Source organism: Lampris incognitus, chromosome 4, assembly GCF_029633865.1.
Source record: "Lampris incognitus isolate fLamInc1 chromosome 4, fLamInc1.hap2, whole genome shotgun sequence".
NCBI classification, from domain to species: domain Eukaryota; kingdom Metazoa; phylum Chordata; class Actinopteri; order Lampriformes; family Lampridae; genus Lampris; species Lampris incognitus.
Genome location: NC_079214.1, coordinates 196,406 through 219,207, shown reverse-complemented (window position 1 = coordinate 219,207; position 22,802 = coordinate 196,406). Strand labels below are relative to the sequence as shown.

The window sequence follows — 22,802 nt, the reverse complement described above, 5'->3', positions numbered from 1 at the left end:
AGAATGCACATTTCCCTCTGGAAGATCTCCGGTGCCGATGTGATGCCGAACGGGAGCCACTGGAAACAGAATCGGCCTCTGGGAGTAATGAAAGTGGTTAGTTTTACACATCTGGGATCTAGCGGAATTTGCCAGAAGCGTCTAGCGTTGTAAAAACCCCTGCCCCTGCTAACTTGGGCATAATGTCCTCCAGCGTGGGAAGCATAAACCGCTCGCGCTTAACAGCCTGGTTTAACCGCTTTAGGTCCACACAGATCCGTATCTTGCCGTTCTTTTTGACTACGGGCACCATGGGTGCGCACCACTCTGTGGGCTCGGTCACTTCTGAGATGATCCCCAAGGACTGCATGCGTTGCAGCTCGTCGTCCACCTTTGGCACGAGAGGGAAAGGGACCCTGTGTGGCGTGCTGAGGGCATAAGGCTGTATATTGGGCTTAAGCTCAATCATGACAGGTTCACAATTAAGCAATTCAATGTCCCCGAAAACATCTTCGCTAACCTGATCTGTTCTAAAAACTAGGCCCATTTCACATGCAGCTCTGCGACTCAATAGATTGTTGGCATTTGGCCCTTTTATCACAAAAATCCCAATTTTGTGCATCTTTCCCCGTCTCTCAGTGCACGCCACAAATTTCCCCGCATACTGCAGTGCTCCCCCTGGGCTTCTCAGGTCGATTGATGTTTTAACCAGCTGTGGCCGTTCAGGCAGTGACCTATATGCAGTCTGTGACATGGTAGTGATGTCCTTCCCCGTATCGATTTTAAAATTAACCAACTTGCCGCAGATCGGTAACTCCACTTGCCACTTTTTCTCAAAATCCATCCCCTCTATGCAACCGAGGAAGTAGGGGCGGCTTTCACTTTCCGCTTCGCCCTCATACGCATCATCCTGGTAAACGACCTCCCTCATGTCTCTGGTTTTGCATACGGCAGCAAAATGTCCCAGCTGGTCGCATTTCCTGCACCGCCTGTTGCGTGCAGGGCATTCCTGCTGCTGCCCGTGCACGCGATTACATGGGGGGCAGGCTGTTTTGGGCCGCTGTGCGTTTCCATTGCCCTTATTGTAGTGGTTGCTAGCGTTACTGCGGTCGCGGTTGGTATTGGCGCCCTGTGCTTTGCTAACTGCATTCAGTTCCGCTGTAATTCCTTCCGCATTCTGCTGTTTAACCAGCTCGAATTGACGGGGGGCCATTTGCACCGCTTTTCCTAGCGGGAGCCATTCTTCCATCTGCAACTTCTGTGACACGTGGTCTCGGTCAGCAACTCCGATCACAACTCTATCACGAATATGCACTTCCTTTAATGCCCCGAACTCGCAGCGTTCTGCCAACTCATATAAACTCCTCCTCACCAAGGCCTCGACAGTCTCTCCAGCTCTCTGCGAGCGCTGGGGGAAACATGCCCGTTCGTGGAGGACATTTCTCCGTGGTACGAAATGCTCGTTGAACTTCCTGACCACCCTGTCATCATCGTTAGCGTGAGAAGCCTCTTCGAACGTAAATGAATTAAAAATAGCTTCTGCATCTTTCCCCATTGCGTATATCAAGGAATTGACTTGGATCTCACCATCCTCCGCATTTAGCTTGGTTGCCAGTCGAAACCGGGAAAACCTCTGAATCCAAATCGGCCATGCCGCCGGTTGCGTGAAATCAAACGCCTCGGGGGGGGGGGGGGTTAAATGTTGCCATTCCTCGTCTCGCCGGACCAACTCCGTTCCCCATTATTGAGGTACGTGGATTCGAAGATCTTCTGACACCATGTCATGTGCATAAACGACAGGCAAGGGAGTCGCGATTAATAACGTGCTTTATTCAGCCATCTGCTTCCAGTCCCCGACCCGGACAATCCCCAGAATGCCCCAGTACAGAACCGCGCTAAAACATATAGTTGCGTGCCCCTCCTCTTATGTACACAGCATGCTGGGCACTGTTGTTCTCATCACACTCTCCAATCAGAAAATCTACTCACCCTTGGAGGGTGGTGAGTGTTAATTTCGGACCCTGCTTCCACGTGAGTCAGATCAAGAAAGCCCTCTGGTCCCTGCCTCCAGGCCCCCTTCTCTCCCTCGGTTTGTCGATGGTGGCCCTGTTTACACTGTCCGCAAGCTCCTTGCAGTCCGGTGTTTGGGCCGGGGCTCCGAATACCTGGTCGACTGGGAGGGATATGGCCTGGACTGGAGGAACGTTCCTCGGTTTCGGCCAGCAACATCCTGGACTTCCATCAGGACCACCCTGGGCCGTCTGGAGCCGGCCGTGGGGGGGGGGGTACTGTCACGCCCCGTCTGGATAGTTATCTTGTGTTTCTCCCAGTGTTCTTTGTCTTGTACTTCCTGTGTTATTTTGATACTCACCTCTTGTCTCGTTTCAGGTCCTTTACTTCCTGCCCTCACGTGTCTCCCTCCTGTGTGATTACCTGCCCTCAGGGGCGGATCTACGGGTTGGCAAGGGGTGGCAGCTGCCACCTCTGGGACACAGTCTTGCCACCCCTGTTGCCACCCCATTTATAAATCAGATAATATGTTTTTAAAGTATATTTTATGTACATGCATGGTGAAGGTCAATGAGACCCGCACCAAACTCATCTCAAACAGAAGTCGCCGATTTAGAATCCCCCTCCCCCTCACAGACGCGGATCTACAGGGTGGCAAGGGGTGGCAGCTGCCACCTCTGGGACACAGTCTTGCCACCCCTTTGCCACCCCAGGAAAAAATCTCTAGATCCACCACTGCCTGCCCTGCCCTGCCCTAATGTGTTGCACCTGTGTCTCATTGTCTCCCCTCCTCCAGAGTATGTAGTCTTAGTGTTCCCTTCCTTCTGTGCCAGTTCATCCTGTTCCTTGTGACAGCGTTCCAGCATTTTCCCCTTGTGTGAGTTTCTTGAGCCCTGTGGTTTCCTGACCTGTTTCTGCCTTTTTTTAACCCCGCCTTTCGCCTGCCGATTTGGACACTCCTGCCTTGTTATCTGATCACCTGTGTACCGACCCCATTTTTATTAAAAGGACCGATTTTTGTGAACTGAGACTGAGTCTGCGTTTTGAGCCCAAGCCTGTGGTTCAGTACTGACATCTATTGGACGGGTACAATTGGGGAGAAAAAGTGGGGGGGGGGATCCAAAAATACATAAATAAATAAAAATAAAGAGTCCATATTACTGATGAATTCATGTCCTTGCACTGGGTACCGGTCAGTTGTAGAATGAATTTAAAGAATCTGTTTATAAATCCTGTGGTTTTCTTGCTCCTTGCCCTGAAAACAAAGCGTTCAGGTTGTAATTAGTTGACTTAGTCAAAATGTAAAAAAAAAGAAATTACACGTGTGAGATTAATGGCAGCATTTATTGAAGCAGGAATGAAGACTTAAATCAACGTGTTAGAATGTCTCAAACACCTTGGTCTGCAATGAACAACGTTATTCAGTATGTGTACACAGAGAAACGTCTTATAGACACTCCACACATTTGTGGTTTTGCAAAAACTATAAGCATAGAGCTTTTTCAAGGATTTAAGATAAGATTCACATTGTTTTGTAATTGCCAAAATAAATGCAACACTTGTGCAGAGGATTCATATAAGGAAAGCGATACTTTAATAAACAGTTAAATAGAAAATAGTCTTATTTACAACTTAAGAATGACAATCATTTGTATATTCTGTTTCTATAAGTCACGGGAGCGAAGACTGCACCTCGGCTTACGGGGTGATGGTGGGTTTCACCTGCATGCTTCCTCATTGGGCATAAACATAAACTTAAATTAGAATTTGAATATCTAACAAGTTACCCAAATAGGTGCATGTGTTAAAATATTATTTTACTGAAATAAATCTCAGCCAACTAATACTTAATAATATTAATACCAAATAATACTTATTACAATACTTAACATATTTTGTGAATGGACAAATTACACATGCTACCCCTATATGTAGGTAGTACCACATTAAAAAAGAAATTGATTAGTTCAGTTTCAATTGGCCTACAAGAAATTTCATTCATGCAAAAAAATTGCATGCAACAAAGTACTGCAATACAAAAGTAGTGCAATACAAAAGCAGAACAGTCCTTTATCAGTATCACTGATAAGGCCATAGAGAAGAAATACATTTCTGTAGAGGAACTTCCAAAAGCCCTTGTGTGTACAGTATTATTCATACACTGAGTATGACAGTGCCTCAAGTCAACAATATCAGCAATACAATAACTGCTCAGCTGTAAAAAAAAGAAAAGAAGAGATTTTAAATGCATAGTGACCATTCTCTAATTTGCCTTATTCATCCAAAGTAGTTCTTACTTTCATCCGTGATGAGATTATTTGCAAAAATAGCACGAGTCTAAAAAGATTTACCATTCTCCGCGGGAAAAATAATCAGAATTTTTTATATAAACTACAAGCCAAAAAATGTAATCTCAAAATAATCTTGTGAATCTATGAAAGATTACAAGTAATATAATGACTGTGTTATTTGCAATAGAAAGGCTTTAACCATAGCGATTAAATTGTAACTACATATGATGTAAAGATTGTTATAAATGTCCTGTTATTCTCATTAATTTATCAAATTGACGTTCAAGTAACCAATCTTGGAAATGTTCAATGTAGAATGTTGAAATAAAAAAAAAGAAAGTACAATACATAATCCAGAATCACCCAAAACGACTTTCAGCTGCGGCATAAAGGAAAAAAAGTGCACTATTTTTGGGTAAAAAGTTGCATGTTCTGCATAAGTAACCAAGAAAAGAATATTTTTTCTCTCTGCCTGATCATTCTGGTCAAAAAAGGTCTCTTCATGTTTTAACATATTGAAAAATCACCAGCTGTTCCTCTTGCATGTGTTCTTCATATTTTTCAACTCTTTTAAGTTGATTACCTCCCTGAGGAAGTGATCTGCCATCTTTAGCTTTTCCATTGCCTTGGTCAGCAGATCCTCTGGTTTGTCTTCCCCTTGGCCGCCCCCAAAACCCTCCTCCCTCTGTGTCTGGGACACAAGACTCAGGAGCTTGCTTGTGCTTTCAAGCTCCAGAGTCACTTCACGCTCAAGACTTGTTGTATCATTATGGTGGGCAGCAGCCCCATCGTTCAAAGCAATGACCTCGGATGGATGTTTTATCTGGGTTCGGCCTGAAGTGTCAGATAGAAGATCACTGGTGGAGGCTGACCTGACCTTGGCTGAGGGTTTAAGAGGAACTGTGGGCCGAGAATCTATATTAGGCCGTGTCTGAATTGAAGTCGACTGCCCTATTAAACCAGCTGCCTTTGTCATGGCCTGAGGCTCTTCATCTACAACCTGCCCCAGAGTATCTATCTTCATTGTGTCAGCTTCACCAATATTCAACACATCTAGACTTGCATGGCTTCCCCTTATTGCAGCCGTGGAAGTTGCTAGCATGTCTACATTCTCAGAGCCTTCACTATCTTCACCAGAGTGTCGGCCACTATCAACAGATTTTTCCTCTTCCCTCTTTTTTTTCTCTACATCCAAATGATAAGACTGTGGGCAGGTTGTAGTGGCAACATCTGCTGGGTCATTCAGAGAAAGACCCATGGCTGGGGAATTATTTCCAGACTCCATGGGGTGATCTAGTGCCTGATTTCCACAGGGAGAACTGACTGAGGAGTCTGAGGTCATCTGGAGTGATGTAGTATGGTCTGGCTTCTCTTGAGGCTGAGTAATAATGGTCATATTTTCTACCGCCGTTTTTGGAGGTAGGCATTTAACAGGCTTTTTCTTTAAGGATGGTGGAGCACCAGGGCTCTTTCTCAAAAGTTCTGGGGTAGGGGCTGATGGTGTAAATTCAAGGGACTTTTGTGGCTCGTTGGATGTATTATCTGTGACAGTAGAGGCAGACTCATGAGGCTCATGCACTTTGGGGTATCCTGCATCTGTGCTCTTAGTGGGATCAGTTATCATAGGCTCTCTGACTCCAGGAAGAGCCTCATTAGAGATCAAGGGGGATAGTTCCATCTCATTCACTGCATCAGGTACTTCCTCTTTCTTCTCATCTTCACCTTCACTCTGTTTGTTTTCATCTACTGTATCACACAATTTAGAGGGCACGACTTCCTGTTTTGATTCAACAGCTGACTGAGAGGGTTTCTTGTTTTTGGATGGTGGAGTGGGGGGTCCAGTTTCCAGCCTGGTTTGTGAGGCCTCTAAATATTGGTCTGTGGGACTTCTGGTGGGTTTGTTTGGAAGGATGGGTGGTGGTCCTGTTTCATTCTTGCCTTTCAGAATTTTTTCAGATATAGCCTCACTGCTGCTCCCATTGGTTGACACCTCAGCAGACAGAATACTGGACATTTCTTCTTCAGATGGGGGGAGAACCTTTAAGAAATGTATTGGATATATTTATTTTTATGTATTCAATTGTATATGGTATATTAGGTAAACACAAGGAAATGTTAAGGTAAGTTAAAGAGAAATAAATGAACATGTCTGTCAAATATAGATAATGTTTCATGTGTTTACAGTCATGCAAAAGTATTCATCCCGCCATTAATTATTTCTTGTTTCACTATTTGAATAGGATTCTACTCCAATAGAAGTAATTCTCTATAATGTCAAAATTAAAGTGTTCTTTTGTCTTCCAAGTTTTATTGAAAATAAAAACCAGATAAATATTTAATAAATTATATTTTTTTAAGGATCCCCCCCCCTTTTCTCCCCAGTTGTACTTGGCCAATTACCCCACTCTCCCAAGCCATCCCGGTCTCTGCTCCACCCCCTCTGCCGACCCGGGGAGGGCTGCAGACTACCACATGCCTCCTCCAATACATGTGGAGTCCCCAGCCACTTCTTTTCGCCTGACAGTGAGGAGTTTCACCAGGGGGACGTAGCGCATGGGAGGATCACACTATTCCCCCCAGTTCCCCCTTCCCCCCGAACAGGCGCCCCGACCGACCAGAGGAGGCGCTAGTGCAGTGACCAGGACGCATACCCACATCCGGCTTCCCACCCACAGACACGGCCAATTGTGTCTGTAGGGACGCCTGACCAAGCCAGAGGTAACATGGGGATTCGAACTGGCGATCCCCGTGCTGGTAAGCAACAGAGTAGACCGCCACACCGCCCAGACACAATAAATTTGTATTAACAATTGATTTCGTTTTGGTCCACCCAATTTTCTTCAGCGATCACACTAAAATCAAAATATTTAACAGTCAATTTATGTACATTTTTAAACATCCTGTTTTCAAATGCGTCACTGCACAAGTTGTGTCACTTTTATGACTTTGTGTGTTCTCGCATCTCACTACAGCAGATCGGATCAGGCCTACTAGCATAAAGACTACAGTGATGGTGGGAGCAGAGCTTGGTTTGTGTGTCAGTCAGAGGTGGAGAGCCTGGAGTGACCCTTTGGCTTCATCAACAACACACCTGCAGGGGGTTAGTAATTGGGGGCCAAGCAGCGAAGCTGGCATAGGCACCCAAAGTGTTTCTACCTTTTCTTGTTATTGAGGGCCAAGCAGCAAATCTGTTTCGGCACCCTACATGTTTCTACCTTTTCTTGTTATTGGGGGTCAAGCAGCGAAGCTGGCGAAGGCATCCCAAGTGTTTGTATGTTTTCTTATCATCATTATTTTCTTCTTCTGGCTAGGGTGTCTATGGTAGCCCCTAGAACTGTATGGTAAAAAGTTGTGAAATTTGGCAAATCACAGAAAGTTAAATCAGTTCATCTGGACTCAACGTTTATTGAGAGAAACGTTTTATCACTCATCTAAGTGTCAACAGACTACAGGTATCCCCACCTTTATAAACAACACAGTGGTATAATGACAGAAACCAGTGATTGGATTCATATGCAAATTACAGTGACCATTAACTAGAGTTACAGTGGCCATGTGTACTATTCACGGAGGATTGGGGTAATGTTTGCAATCACAGCATTGTAAGATGGTGACAGATGTACTCTTAGCCCCCCCCCCCCCCCCCTCCGGTTCAGGGATGGTCATTCCCTCTTCACATAGATGGCCTCTTTGACTCCCCGTTCAAATCAGAGTTCCTTCCTATCAAGGATGTTCACATCCTCATCCCTGAAAGAGTGGCCACTGGCCTGTAGATGTAGACTGTGGAGTCCTGGCCTGACGTGTTAGCTCTCCTGAGATGATTATTTATTTATTTATTTTAAAAATATTTCCCCCCTTTTTCTCCCCAGTTGTATCTGGCCAATTACCCCACTCTCCATAGTCATCCCGGTCGCTGCTCCACCCTCTCTGCTGATCCGGGGAGGGCTGCAGACTACTACATGCCTCGTTCAATACATGTAGAGTCACCAGACGCTTCTTTTCACCTGACAGTGAGGAGTTTCACCAGGGGGACGTAGCACATGGGAGGATCACGCTATTCCCCAGTCCCCCCTCCGCCCGAATAGGCGCCCCGACTGACCAGAGGAGGCACAAGTGCAGTGACCAGGACACGTACCCACATCCAACTTCCCATCCGCAGACACGGCCAATTGTGTCTGTAGAGACGCCCGACCAAGCCGGAGGTAACACGGGGATTTGAACCGACAATCCCCAGATGTGTTAGCTCTCCTGTGTTGTGCCATCCTCTTTGCCAGAGTCCGTTTAGTTTCCCCAATATACAAGTCACGGCAATCCTCATGGCATTTAACAGCTATACTATTTTGTTATGTTTGTGCTGGGGGACCCTATCCTTGGGGTGGACCAATTTCTGGCGCAGCATGTTTTGGGGTTTGAAAGCAACTGAGTTTCCAAACATTTGGTTTCCAAACCAACTGTTTGGAAAATACGCATCTCAACTGTTCCAATACTCCCGCCACATACAGAATCACCACTGGTTTACACTTAGACAGCTGTTGTCCTTCTCCACTCTCTGATCGGCTGGTGCACTCTTTGTGCGTTTTCATGCTTTGACAAACACCCAGTTAGGATAACCACACTTAACCAGGGCCTCAAAGAAGGTTGAATCAGTTCATCTGGACACAACGTTTATTGAGAGAAATGTTTTATCACTCATCTAAGAGACCTCTTCAATCTAAATTGACTGCAGGTAACCCCACTCTTATAAACAATACAGTTGCATATCGACTGAAACAAACAATCAGTTTCATATGCAAGTATGAGTGACCATTAACTAAAGTTTATGGCCAAGTGTACAATTCACAGAGGATTTGGGAATGTTTGCAATCACAGCATTGTAAGATGGTGACAGATGGTACAACACAGGAGAGCTAACACGTCAGGCCAAGACTACACCATCTACAGGCCAGTGGCCACTCTTTCAAGGATGAGGATGTGCACATCCTTGATAGGGAGGAACTCTGGTTTGAACGGGGAGTCAAGAGGCCATCTATGTGAAGAGGGAACGACTATTCTCTAACGGGGGGGGGGGGGGGCTAAGCATACACCTGACTATGTAAACATCAACAATCAAATGTCCCCCATCACCAATCGCAATTTCACAGTGTAAGAAGGCTACCCTGTCATTTTCCACATCCTCCCTGGTGAACTTGATGTGGTGTCCACAGAGTTAACGTGGTCGATGTAATGTGGTACGTCCTGAGATTTAATTTTAACCCAGGTGTCATCTAGAAATCTGAACCAGTGGCTAGGTGGTGTCCCTGGATAGGACATCAGAGCCTCTTTTCCACTTCCCCATGTACAAGTTGGCAACTACAGGTGAGACTGGGGAACCCATAGCACACCCATGCCTCTGCCCCAGGGGTACGAACCTTGATCAAATCTATAGGCTACATTATCCTTCTTAATAACTCTGTGACTGTGTGGACATTAAAGCAGCTGTCATGTGTGCTGCGCCAAGGTAAATCACGCCCCCCCCCCAAAATTGTTAGCACCAGCCGTCACTGGTTACGATGAAACGTATCTGTCAATAAACGTTGTATCCAGGTGAACTGATTCAACCGTCTTTGATTCGTGGCTGAGGTTTTCTCTGTTAACATCCCCAAGGATGATGAGTAGGGAGTCTGGATATTTGCACTCCATGTTTGTAATTTGATCAGCAGGTGTTTTAACGCCTCTTTAACACAGGCCTGGGGTGGGATATAGACACCGACCAGAATACATGATGACAATGGTTTACAGTCAATGAAAAAGGTCTCTAAGTGAGGGCTGCATGATGTCTTTAACACTGTGACATCCGTACACCAAGCTTCGTTTATGTAGAAGCATGTGCCGCCACCCCGTGTTTTTCGCCCATAGCTTCGTTTCATGGTCTGCTTGGATGAGTTGGAACTGCGGCAGATGAAGTGTGTTGCTCAGTATGTTCTCACTAAGCCAGATTTTAGTGAGGCACAGGGTGGCAGATCTGGAACAGTCTTGACTTCGTTCCATGTTGGAGTAGCAGTTCGTCCATCTTGTTGGCCACAGGGCGGACATCCGCCAGGTGGATTGACGGGAGCGCAGTTCAAAATCCCTGCTGTCGCAGTTTAACAAGCACGCCGGCTGCCTTCCCCATTGGCATCTCCGCTGGAGCCCGCACAGAGCACCTCAGCCAAAAGCTTGGCAAGACTGGTTAAAACGTTCAGTTAAAGGCAGTAAAACGGTCTGTTCAGCTGGTCCAGTGGACAGTTGGAGGCTTCAAAGTTCTTCCCTGCTGTATGTGATCAGTGAGTGGGCGCTGGAAACCAGAACAAGTACAAGAAGCGCAGAACCGAGGCCACCATCCGCGGTGCCATCTTGTTGGTATATAGGCTATTTGCCATTTCATACAGGTTATTTACACATTTTACATTATTAGCACATTTGTAAATATATATTTATCAGAGTATACCTACTGTATACTCCTGGATTTTCAACTTTTCAACTTTGTTCCTATTTATTTGTTGTTCTACTTCTTGTCGCAGTTTCAGAGTTTGCAAAAAAAAAAAAAAGCGTTTCACTGTTAATTGAACTTGTACGTGAAGTATGTGACAAATAAACCTTTGAAACTTGAACCTTGACTTGCAGAGCTCAATTTGAAATGGAAGTGACCGCACACATCCATCCATCATTACTCGAACCGCTTGTCCGCTCAGGGTCGCGGGGACGCTGGAGCCTATCCCAGCAGTCATTGGGCGGCAGGAGGGGTGACACCCTGGACAGGCCTTCAGGCTATCACAGGGTCCACATACACACACACACACACACACACACACACACACACACACACACACACACACACACACACACACACACACACCTAGGGACAATTTAGTATGGCCGATTCACCTGACCTACATGTCTTTGGACTGTGGGAGGAAACCTGGAGGAAACACACGTAGATAGGGGAAGAACATGCAAACTCCACACAGAGGACGACCCGGGACGACCCCCAAGGCTCGAACCCAGGACCTTCTTGCTGTGAGGTGACCGCGCTAAGCACTGCGCCACCGTGCTGCCCATATATATATATATATATATATATATATATATATATATATATATATACATATATATATACGTATATGTAGTATCAATAACATTATTAATCTATTAAATACATATGATAAAATCAAGATACAGACCTTCTCTGGGTCTTCTCTGCAAGGATCCCTGTCAGGTGGTGTTGCAGGTTTTGCCTCTTTAGAAGGCAGCATGGGAGGTTGGGGGACCTTCTTCTGGGGGCTCAGCTCTGTCACTGTTTCAGGTTCCTCCTTCGTATTCAAGGCTGACCACTGCTCCTCTAAGGTAATGCTGGGATCAGGTGGAGGTGTGGGTTGCTTCATGTCCTCTTCCGGGGTCTCACCGGCATCAGCATTGATACGATGCGTTCCATTAGGCATTGTAGCAGAGGCAAAATCCAGGTCCAAACGGAGGATGCCATCAGATGACACACACGCCACCTAGAGGGCAAACACAATTTGATGTTGATTAAAGTGTCTTCAGCTGTAACAAAGTTTGATGTAGAATTCAGTGAGATATGTTTTTAGGCCTAATGTGATTTTTAATCATCTTTTGGAATTGTCTTTAGACCCTATACTCTTAAAAAAATCAAAATATTGATTTCAATGGATTCAACAAAATTAATCAAGCATAATATCTAAACATCAGAAATTATTTAAAGTAAAGTTTTCAATTTAATCTACAAAATTCGAGGACTCACTTCTTTTATTCCCCATTTAGATTCAGTGTTGTCCCTCATAAAATGCCCCCTGCTTTATTTGTGGAGCAGAAGCCAGTACCTTCGAACAATTCAGATTCAACTCTCTCCCTTTAGGACAGGTGTGTGTTAAAAAATATGGCAGGGGAGCTCATGAAGTACAGAGAGATCTTCTGACGTGCTAGCTATGTACACAATACCTACCCCAGCACCACCCTGTACCAGTGGCCTCATCACCCATTCTGATGAGCATCTCTCCTTGGGTCCTGCTGAGTACTCCTCCAGCAACAATATTCCTATTCCCATTAGGATTAAGTTAATCTGGACCACCTATACACCCAGAGGTGCTACTAAATCTACAAAACAACAAATTTGGTTTCCATTCCACTCAGTCCAACAACAAAATCAGGTATATATTCTCAATAACAAAATCAGGTATATCTTCTCCTCAACAGCAGTTACACCCTTTGACTGCATCTACTGTTGAAACAATGGCTGCTATGTTTTGTTTGCTGAATGCGAGGTCCCTTGCTAACAAGTCCTTTTTATGTCAAGATTTTATCATGACCTACTACTACTACTACTACTACTATACTACTACTACTACTACTACTGCTACTACTTTCGGCTGCTCCCGTTAGGGGTCGCCACAGTGGATCCTCCATTTCCATCTCTTCCTGTCATCTACATCTTCCTGTGTCTCTCTTAATACTTTTTCTCCTTTTGAATCTCTGGGTTTTCTTTTAAATGACCACCAAATACGCTGCATTTTCATCTGTAGACCACCTAAGACTAACACTAGTTTTATTGAAGAATTTTCTCAACTTCTTTCTGTTATTATGGGCAAATACAACAGAGTTCTTATCCTTGGTGATTTTAATATACATGCTTACTGCCCTTTCACATCTTATTTTATTAAACGCTGAGTCTTAATCTTGAACAATCTGTTAAGGAGCCATCTCCTAATAAGGGGCACACTCTTGATCTGGTGTTGTCTCATAAGGTTTCTCTTAATAACATTGAACTTCTAGATTTTAATGTCTCTGCTCACAAAGCTGTGGGTTTTTTTTACATCCTGCTCCTGCTGCCTGCTCACAAGCCATCTACCTGTATCCGCTCTCGGTCTTTTAATTCCAAGTCAGCTAGTAGTTCTAGAAAAAAGTTTTTATCGGCTCTGGCGAGTAATACCCTTAAACAGAAGGATCTCTCTGTAAATGGCATTGCCCCTATCAAAGTTAAACGTGTCAGACATAACGCCGTCCCCTGGCTTTATGACCACACAGGGGATTTAAAGAGGCAGTGCAGGAAAATGGAAGAAGGACAAACTCAAGGCATCTCTTGATAGACTGAAAAGTTTGATGCTGGCTTATCAGAACACAGTTAAGGAAGCAAGGCATTCCTACCTTTCTAATTTTTTGCTGGAAGCTGCCACAACCCCAGGGCTTTATTTCAGACTATAAATTCAGTGGTTAGCACCGCCCCCAGCCAACCTTTGGATGCATCCACTGAAAAATGTGAGCAGTTTCTCCACCACTTCATTAAGAAAATAGGTGACGTTAGGCTCCACATTACATCGGTGATGAGTAATCTCCCCACTTACATTGAGCCCTCCACCAGTGTGACTCACTTTAAGCAAATTTCGCTATTAGACTTAGAAGACTTAATCTCCCACTTGAACTCTTCTACCTGCCAACTGGACACCATCCCCCTAGATTTCTGAAAGAGAAATCTTCCACTTCCAGTGTGGGAAGATGGTTGTGCAAATTCACATTTGCAGCGGCCTCACCCATTACCGGTGTGGGAAGATGGCGGTGCAAATTCATGATTGCAGCAGCCTCACCCAGTACCATCCATAAAGTGCCCTCGTCCATGTCTGTGTTTAAGTTTTGTCTTCATTTGATGGCTGAGAGAGCTTGGTCTGCTGCATCTTGTATGCCCAGGGACCACGGCCCTGCCTGGAGCTGCGACCAAGGAGGTAACACCAAGGGTGGTCTGACAGGACACGGAAGCAGGGCAGGCTAAGCTAACTGCTAGTTCATGCAGACCGGCAGTTCTGATAACACCGAGGGCAGTCTGGCAGTAGCCTTGCCTGGCGTTGACTGTGGTGATTTTGGTGTCATCATGTGGAGTGCAGGGAGGTGTGTCGAGGGTGTTTGGCTGGGAGAGCTGGCATTGAATTGGCTGGGGGAGCCTGGTCTGCTGCGTCCAGTGGGCCCAAGGACCACGGCCCCTGCCTGGAGCTGCACACAAGGAGGAAGCACCGAGCCCGGTCTAACAGGACGCGGAAGCAGGGCAGGCTAAGCTAACTGTTAGCCCATGCAGACCGACAGTTCCCACAGTCATTCTGGCTGGCGTTCGTTTCCTTGGACAGTGATCTTTTTGTGTGTGTGTGTATGTGTTTAGTTTGAATATATGTGTTAGTTTAGTCACGTCAAGTCAAGTCAAGTTTATTTATATAGCACATTTAAAACAACCACAGTTGAACCAAAGTGCGGCACAAGCTTAAAATACAATATAAAATAAGTGACGCATATGAATATAAAAATACATGTAAAAAGACATAATAAAATAAAGAAATTAAAATGTAAACAATAAAACACAAGAGTAAAAGTATATTTCCACAATAAAATCATGGTGTCAAGCTCAACTTGAATTGAATGCCAGCGAGAAGAGGTAGGTCTTTAACCAAGATTTAAAAGTCTCTAGGGTCTGAGCAGATCATATGTGTACTGGTAAGTTGTTCCAGAGATCAGGGGCAGCAGCCACTGCAAAGGCTCTGTCACCCCTGTTCTTAAGCCTGGATCTGGGAACATGTAGGAGCATCTGGTTTGTTGACCTGAGTGCTCTGACTGGTGTATGATGATGTAGTAGCTCAGATCAATAAGATGGTGTCAGCCCATTTAAAGACTTAAAAACAAGTAATAAAATCTTAAACTGGATCTTTAAACAGACAGGAAGCCAATGAAGGGAGGCCGGTACAGGCGTTATGTGATCACGTCGTTTCTTTCCTGTCAGCAGGCGAGCAGCTCCATTTTGTACAAGCTGCAGGCGACGAAGCGACGACTGAGCTACGCCAACATACAATGAATTACAATGAATTACATATATGTGTTACTTAGTATGCGTATTCTTGAAGTTCTTGTAGTTTTTGGATACGTGTTTTTGTCTTTGTGTTGCACTGCTGTGGGCTGGGGGAAACGATATTTCGTTTGAAATGACAAATAAAGTGTTCCTGATTCCTGAAAGAGGTATTTCACAGTTGGCCCACAAATTCGCTCCATTAATTACTGCTCACTGTCTACCGGTTAGTTTCCATCCATTCCATCCATTATCCGAACCGCTTATCCTGCTCTCAGGGTCGCGGGGATGCTGGCGCCTATCCCAGCAGTCATTGGGCAGCAGGCAGAGAGACACCCTGGACAGGCCGCCAGGCCATCACAGGGCAATCAGAATCAGAACAATGTATGTATGTATCAAAATATTTTGTTTCCAAATGTATAAAAATGGACCAATTTGTTATGGAATTATAGATACTTTCTGGAGCAGTTTTATGACAATCTATGAGACAGTAACTTTAAAGGATCACTACGACAACAGCCAGGATAAATTTCCCATGAATATGCAGTTCTGAAATGGAAAATATAAATGAGTGCTCAAATGAATTAAATCTCAGTTGGGTGTCTTCAAACAAATATTTGAAAACTCTAGGTCTGCCACCCATTCACTGTCAAATAATCTTTTGTCGATAACATCACAGATTTGTTCTTCTTCTCTTGGGTCTAGCTTTAGCAGGGAGTTATAAGCATTCACAGTCAAACGAATAGCAAATTTGAATTCTATTTTAGAGGTGATATTCCCACTCAACTGCTCAAGCCATCTCCTTTTAAATCCATCTAGTTTTAAACACGCAATAGTCCGACCTCTCTTGAAAAAAATTACTCTTGACCCTCTTACTTTAACCTTGTGTTGTGTTCGAAAGCTGTTTCTGTCCCGTGTGTTTGCAGGTCAATTTTGAACCCTCAATCCAAAACACTCAAAAACAACGACTATCATCCAATATTGTTTTTACTACATCATAACTAACTTATTATGCATTCATAACCATAGAATCCTGTTGTAATTTTATTTTATGGCCACAAGACACATTACACCACATATTTTTAAGTTAAAAATTGGATTAAATTCACTCATTATATTCCCTAAAGTTAAGACAGTGGATAATTATGTTATCTGACTATAATATACTAATATTAGAATACTACTACTACTACTACTACTTTCAGCTGCTCCCATTAGGGGTCACCACAGCGGATCATCCACTTCCATTTCTTCCTGTCTTCTGCGTCTTCCTCTGTCACTCCAGCCACCTGCATGTCCTCCCTCACCACATCCATAAACCTCCTCTTTGGCCTTCCTCTTTCCTGGCAGCTCCATATTCAGCATCCTTCTCCCAGTATAACCAGCATCTCTTCTCCACACATGTCCAAGCCATCTCAATCTTGCCTCTCTTGCTTTGTCTCCAAACCGTCCAACCTGAGCTGTCCCTCTTATATAATCGTTCCTAATCCTGTCCTTCTTCGTCACTCCCAGTGAAAATCTTATCATCTTCATCTCTGCCACCTCCACCTCCACCTCCTGTCTTTTCATCAGTGCCACTGTCTCCAGACCATACAACATAGCTGGTCTCACTACCATCTTGTAAACCTTCCCTTTAACTCTTACTGGTACCCTTCTGTCGCAAATCACTCCTGACACTCTTCTCCACCCACTCCACCCTGCCTGCACTCTCTTCTTCACCTCTCTACTGCACTCCCCGTTACTTTGGACAGTTGACCCCAAGTATTTAAACTCAAATGCCTTTGTCACCTCCACTCCTTGCATCCTGACCATTCCACTGTCCTCCCTCTCATTCACGCATAGGTATTCCGTCTTGCTCCTACTGACTTTCATTCCTCTTCTCTCCAGTGCATACCTCCACCTCTCCAGGTTCTCCTCCACCTGCACCCTACTCTCGCTACAGATCACAATGTCATCCGCGAACATCATCGTCCATGGAGACTCCTGCCTGATCTTGTCCGTCAACCTGTCCATCACCATTGCAAACAAGAAAGGGCTCAGAGCTGATCCTTGATGTAATCCCACCTCCACCTTGAACCCATCTGTCATTCCAACCACACACCTCACCATTGTCACACTTCCCTCATACATATCCTGCACCACACCTACATACTTCTCTGCAAATCCTGACTTCATCATACAACACCACACCTCCTCTCTCGGCATCCTGTTGTATGCTTTCTCTAAATCTACAAAGACACAATGTACCTCCTTCTGGCCTTCTCTATACTTCTCCATCAACATTCTCAAAGCAAACATCACATCTGTGGTGCTCTTTCATGGCATGAAACCATACTGCTGCTCACTGATCATCACCGCTCCTCTTAACCTAGCTTCTTTTACTCTTTCCCATATCTTCACGCTGTGGCTGATCACCTTTATACCTCTGTAGTTGTTACAGTTCTGCACATCGCCCTTGTTCTTGAAAATCGGTACCAGTATGCTTCTTCTCCACTCCTCAGGCATCCTCTCACTTTCCAGGATTGTGTTAAACAATCTAGTTAAAAACTCCACTGCCATCTCTCCTAAACATCTCCATGCCTCCACAGGTAGTATGTCATCAGGACCAACTGCCTTTCCACTCTTCATCCTCTTCATAGTGTTGTTTGGCTTTTTGTCCTCCCTACTGCTCACAGCAGTATTCTTGTGGAGAGTGGACATCATGACGACATTTTTCCTTTTCTTTGGACAGTATGACACCGTTGTGGTGATCTCCGTAAATGCAAACTTTGAGGAGAGAGGGGCTATGTCCTTTGTGTCTAGCAGTGCAGAAGGAAGCTCAGGTTTATTCTTCCTGACTGTTCCTGCCATGGTCAGTTTTTTCTTCAGCAGTTCTTGGCCGAGGGCATAAGATGTGACGAAGTTATCACAGGTGATGTTGTGCCCTCGAAGCCCCTGTGTCATGTCCAGCACCACCCACATGCCTTGATTTTTCTCTGCAGCTCCACTTGCAGATTTTCCAGTGTACACTCCATGTTCCATGCATAGCTGGTCCTGGCATCGCATGCTGCCCAGATTTTAATCCCGTATTTCCCACTTTGCTTGGGATATACTGCCTGAAGGGACAGCGGCCTCTGAACGGGACTAGTCACTCATCTACAGTGACCTCTGGCCCTGGATTGTAGATGCATGGCAAGCGTTCCACCCACTTGTCCCAAACCTCCCTAATGGGAGCAAGTTTGTCATGAGCACGGCGAGCAACTCTGGTTTCCCGATTGTCAAAGCGAATGACTCTTGACAAGACATGGAAGGTCTGAAGTGACATGGTCGCACGAAAAATACTCTGGCCTGTCTCAGCATCCCATAGGCTGGCAGTAACCTCATTATTGAATCTGTAAGGCAAGGCAATACAAGGCAGCTTTATTTGTATGTCACATTTCAACAACAAGGGCAAAAGAAACACATTATAAAAGGACATTTGAGTTCATAAGAGAATAAAATTAGAATGCAGAATACACACCTGTACATGCCAGCAAGAAGCAACAGCCCGAAGTAAGCATCCAGATAGGTTTTGTCTATTTCCTTCCAACTGTTGCCAAACACTCTTCTCCCTTCCAGGTTTGTCATCTCAATCAAGATAGTCTGGATAGACTGTGGTATGAACAGCTCAAATGCTGTCTTTATATCTTGGATATGTGACACTGCAAATCTAGTGGGCCCAGGGGTCATTTTGATGCTGTTCTGAGCTTGTGCTCGGCCTTTGGTTTCACAAGAGATCTTCGACCATGCCATCTTGCCATTCCTTGACATGAAGACCTCCTGTTGTTCTCGCTCATCCAGGCCTACTTCTTCATCAGATGTGTCTTCATTATGTTCAGGCATATACTCAACATCATCTTCATCCTCAGACACATCTTCTTCAATTTCAGCCTGATGTCTCTCCCCCAAAGCCTGATCTCCCTCCTCAAAGATGTAATCAAGAGCCTCACAGGCAGTGAAAAATCTCTTGCTCATTGTGAAATCGACAGATACTGCTGAATGAAACTCAAATAAACTTGGCAGAGATATTTATAGATGTTTATGCGAGACAATCTGTGCAATGTTGTTCATGCCACACCCCCCACAAGATGATCAAAGCCAACACTGTACTGCGAGAAATAATTGTTCCCGTGGAGGAAGGGGTGTGTGTTCAGGTTCAAGTTGAATTCCAGGGTCAGTGTCCATATTCTGTGAGAAAGGTTGAGTTCCCGTCGGGGGAGGGGTGCCAGAGGGATTGGGAGTACAAGTGCATACTGCGAGAAAATAATTGTTCCCCTGGAGGAAGGGGGTGGGGGTGGGGTGTCTAAAGTCAAAGATGAATCTTGATTGAACCAAATTTGACCCAGAGTTACCCACAACATTTTGATGCACTGCTGGGTCTTCCTAGACCCAAACACCAAATGATACACTTTTTTTTGTAGAGAGACCTTCAGAATTGACTAAAATGGTGAAAATCAGTTTTGTAGTGTTTATATAGCTGTTGTGGAGGATATCATAATGCCTTGTTCCAATAAAAAAAAAAAACTAGATGGTAGTTATTATATCATTTTAACTTGAAATAGGTCACAGCAGACTTGAACACAACATAAAGGTTAAGCAATGTTAGACCAATTTTTAATCTACCTTTTTTATCTAAAATTTGAGAAAAGTCTTGCTCTTCAACTAATCACACACATTAATAGTAGTATTTTTGAGTAATTTCAATCAGGATTCCATACCCACCACAGCACAGAAACAGCTTTCATTAAAATTATCAGCGACTTATCACTTACTGCTGACTCTGGTGCTTGCTCAATTTTAATTCTGTTTGACCTGAGTTTCGCTTTTGATATGGTCGACCATGACAACCTTTTAAATTGCGTGGAAAACTATGTTGGCATTAAGGATACTGCTCTGGGCTGGTTCCAATCCTACCTATCTGAAAGACCTTTCTGTTATAATGGGCGAATTCTTCTCATCTCCATCCCCCCTCGCATGTGGTATACCCCAGGGGTCCATTGTTATTTTCCATTTACATGCTCCCCCTGGGGCAGATCATCTGTCAACATAATATTAATTTTCGCTGTTATGTGGATGACACCCAGCTTTATGTCTCGCTTACTGGTAATGACACACACAATATTTCTCATGGTATGGCTTTTCTCTGCGATATTAAGTGCTGTATATCACAAAACTTCCTCTGGCTCAATGAGTCCAAAATTGAGGTCCTTTTATTTGGCCCCCCTAACCTAACTGGTGAGCTGGAAAAGAGGCTAGGGAATCTTTCCTCCAATGTTACGCACTCTGCCCACAATTTGGGTGTCTTTTTTGACTCAAAGCTCCATTTTGACACACAAATAACTAAGGTAGTACAGTCTTGATTTCTCCAAATTAGGAACATCGCAAAAATTAAAAAATTCTATCTCAAATAGACCTTGAAAAAGGCATCTATGCATTCTTCTCATCACATCTGAATTATTGTAACTCCCTGTATTCAAGGCTCAGTCAAAAGTCCACCTCCCAGCTCCAGCTCATCCAAAACTCAGCTGCCAGACTGTTAACAAATTCCAAGAGACATGAACACATCATTCTCATTCTTGCAATGCTTCACTGGCTACCTGTTAGGTATAGGACTGATTTTAAACTTTTACTAATTACTTTTAAAGCCCTACGTGGCCTTGCTCCTATACCTATCACTGATTTACTCACACCCCATGGGCCTGGTCACTGCCTGCGGTCCTCAGGCAGGTCCTTTTTAACTGTTCCCTCAGCCAACCTCATTACTAAAGGTGACCAGGCGTTTTCTGTAAGAGCCTCACAGCTCTGGAATTCCCTACCTGAGGAAATTAGGCTAGCAAACTCACTGCCTTCTTTTAAATCACTTCTTAAATTGTACTAGTAAACCCATTGTTGCCCAAGTTTTATTTGTTTATGTATTTATTTGTTTATTTATCTTTATATATATTCAATCAATCAAGTTGCAAATACTTTTATAATTTCGCATCTTTAATTCTTTATATTTTTTTCATCATCTTATTTTAATTGTTTCATCATAATCCTTGTTTTATCGGCTCTAATTCTCTTCATTTTAGTTATGCTCTTGTGACTTTATCCTGACCATGTTTTACCTTGTTCTGTGGCGCAGATCTGGCATCATGTCCTATATTTCTATTGTATTTTGTTGTTTTATCTTGATTATGGGCATTATTTTTTCTGTGCAGGGCACCTTGTAACATTGTTGAGAAAGGTGTGATATAAACAAAGTTTTTTTTTTCTTCTTCTTCTTCTTCTTCTTCTTCTTATTATTATTATTGTTGTTGTTATTATTATTATTATACAGTGCAGTGGAATTTAAGACAGCCAACACTATGTAAATATGTACATATTAATTAGCCCTTAGGAATGGTCTTACTACTAAGACAATACGATACATAAAATGTGATCATTATGATATGATAAATATATCATTCTAAACAAAGAAAAGTTATGTTTTCAATCATATTTGAAAGGAAGAAAATGTGTGACTGCTTGCTGGTCATGCACTGCTGCCCATTTACAGCTGAGAAATATGTACGAAGTCTTCCACTACATGTATAGCTTGACAAGTCTGCTGCTAGCTGCATAACAATTCCCTGGAGCTAGCTGAATAACAACCATGCGATCTGCTCTGTTTTAGCTCCTTGTCATTGATTTGAATTTAGAATATGAGGACACCCTGTCATTAACTGAAGATTAGATTTTTTTTTCATTGGTGCTAGTGTGATTGTGCAACATGTAAAACAATACTGTCTGCATTCTTAGCGAGGGCGCGTGTATGCAGTACATAATTAATTGGTGAGGAGGGTAAAAGCCTGGGGAGATATTACATGTACTTTTTTTACATACCATAACACTTGATAAAAAATTCTCTCATGCACACATATAAGTACACACACACAAACCTCTTTCATGTGTATCCTGGTTGGCGGCCTCCTGTTACGGTTGCCCTTGGGTCTTGATCTTGTCACATGCTCTAAATTACTATCACCAACCTTCACCTGGGGAAAAAATAAAATATTTATTCTCTCTTCCAATAACTTCATTCAAAGATTCTCAACAATAGTATTCATAAAAATAATCTGTTCACCAAACAATCCTATAACTAACATTGGGTATTTATGCCAGAGATAAGTTTATCATTTTTTCGTGGCCTGAAAAGAAAAAGTGATTGTGGGTAGATGAGCAGTGGTAACCTCATCAAAGACTTTATTCTTTGCTCTATTTATGCCATCACAGAGGGCTTTGATCCAAGCATCCTTGTCCTCTGGAGACTGAGCTTGAAACTTGATATCATGAGCCTGTAAAATAAATCAAACATATCATATATTATTTCGATACATCCAAAAACAGCCCAGTTTACAAGGTTTATCTATATCAATTTTTAACTTATAATGTGAACTATGAATGACCTTTTATTATTATGGCTCAGTTGAAACATGATAGTGAAACATCATTTCCGGTCTTGATGGCGGAGTAAGCTGTCGATCCTTTTGCAAGCTCCTAGACCTGATTTTTTTCTTTACATCAAGAAAGACTACATTTGCACAGAAAGACATCCGTTCACATCAAATCACTATTGGTAACTGCGGACGAAAGTAGGAGAGACACGGAGCCGGGCTGTCGTGTTAGGAGTG

The 22,802-nt window shown here is 43.7% G+C and overlaps 1 protein-coding gene across 4 annotated transcripts in view; it reads right to left on the bottom strand.

The window, feature by feature from the left end:
• Positions 1–3,320: 3,320 nt before the first annotated feature.
• The window catches only part of plekho2 (pleckstrin homology domain containing, family O member 2), an 84,021-nt gene continuing 64,539 nt past the window's right edge, over positions 3,321–22,802 (bottom strand). For 3 of the 4 annotated variants that reach the window (XM_056278420.1, XM_056278423.1, XM_056278424.1), the window contains exons 4-7: positions 22,362–22,466; positions 22,071–22,166; positions 11,480–11,797; positions 3,321–6,318 (exon numbers count right to left, since the gene is read on the bottom strand). In XM_056278420.1, the coding sequence (XP_056134395.1) occupies positions 4,804–6,318; positions 11,480–11,797; positions 22,071–22,166; positions 22,362–22,466 (2,034 nt within the window). In that variant the 3' untranslated portion in view covers positions 3,321–4,803. The remainder of the gene's footprint in view (positions 6,319–11,479; positions 11,798–22,070; positions 22,167–22,361; positions 22,467–22,802) is intronic. The other variant, XM_056278421.1, reaches the window with a different exon arrangement.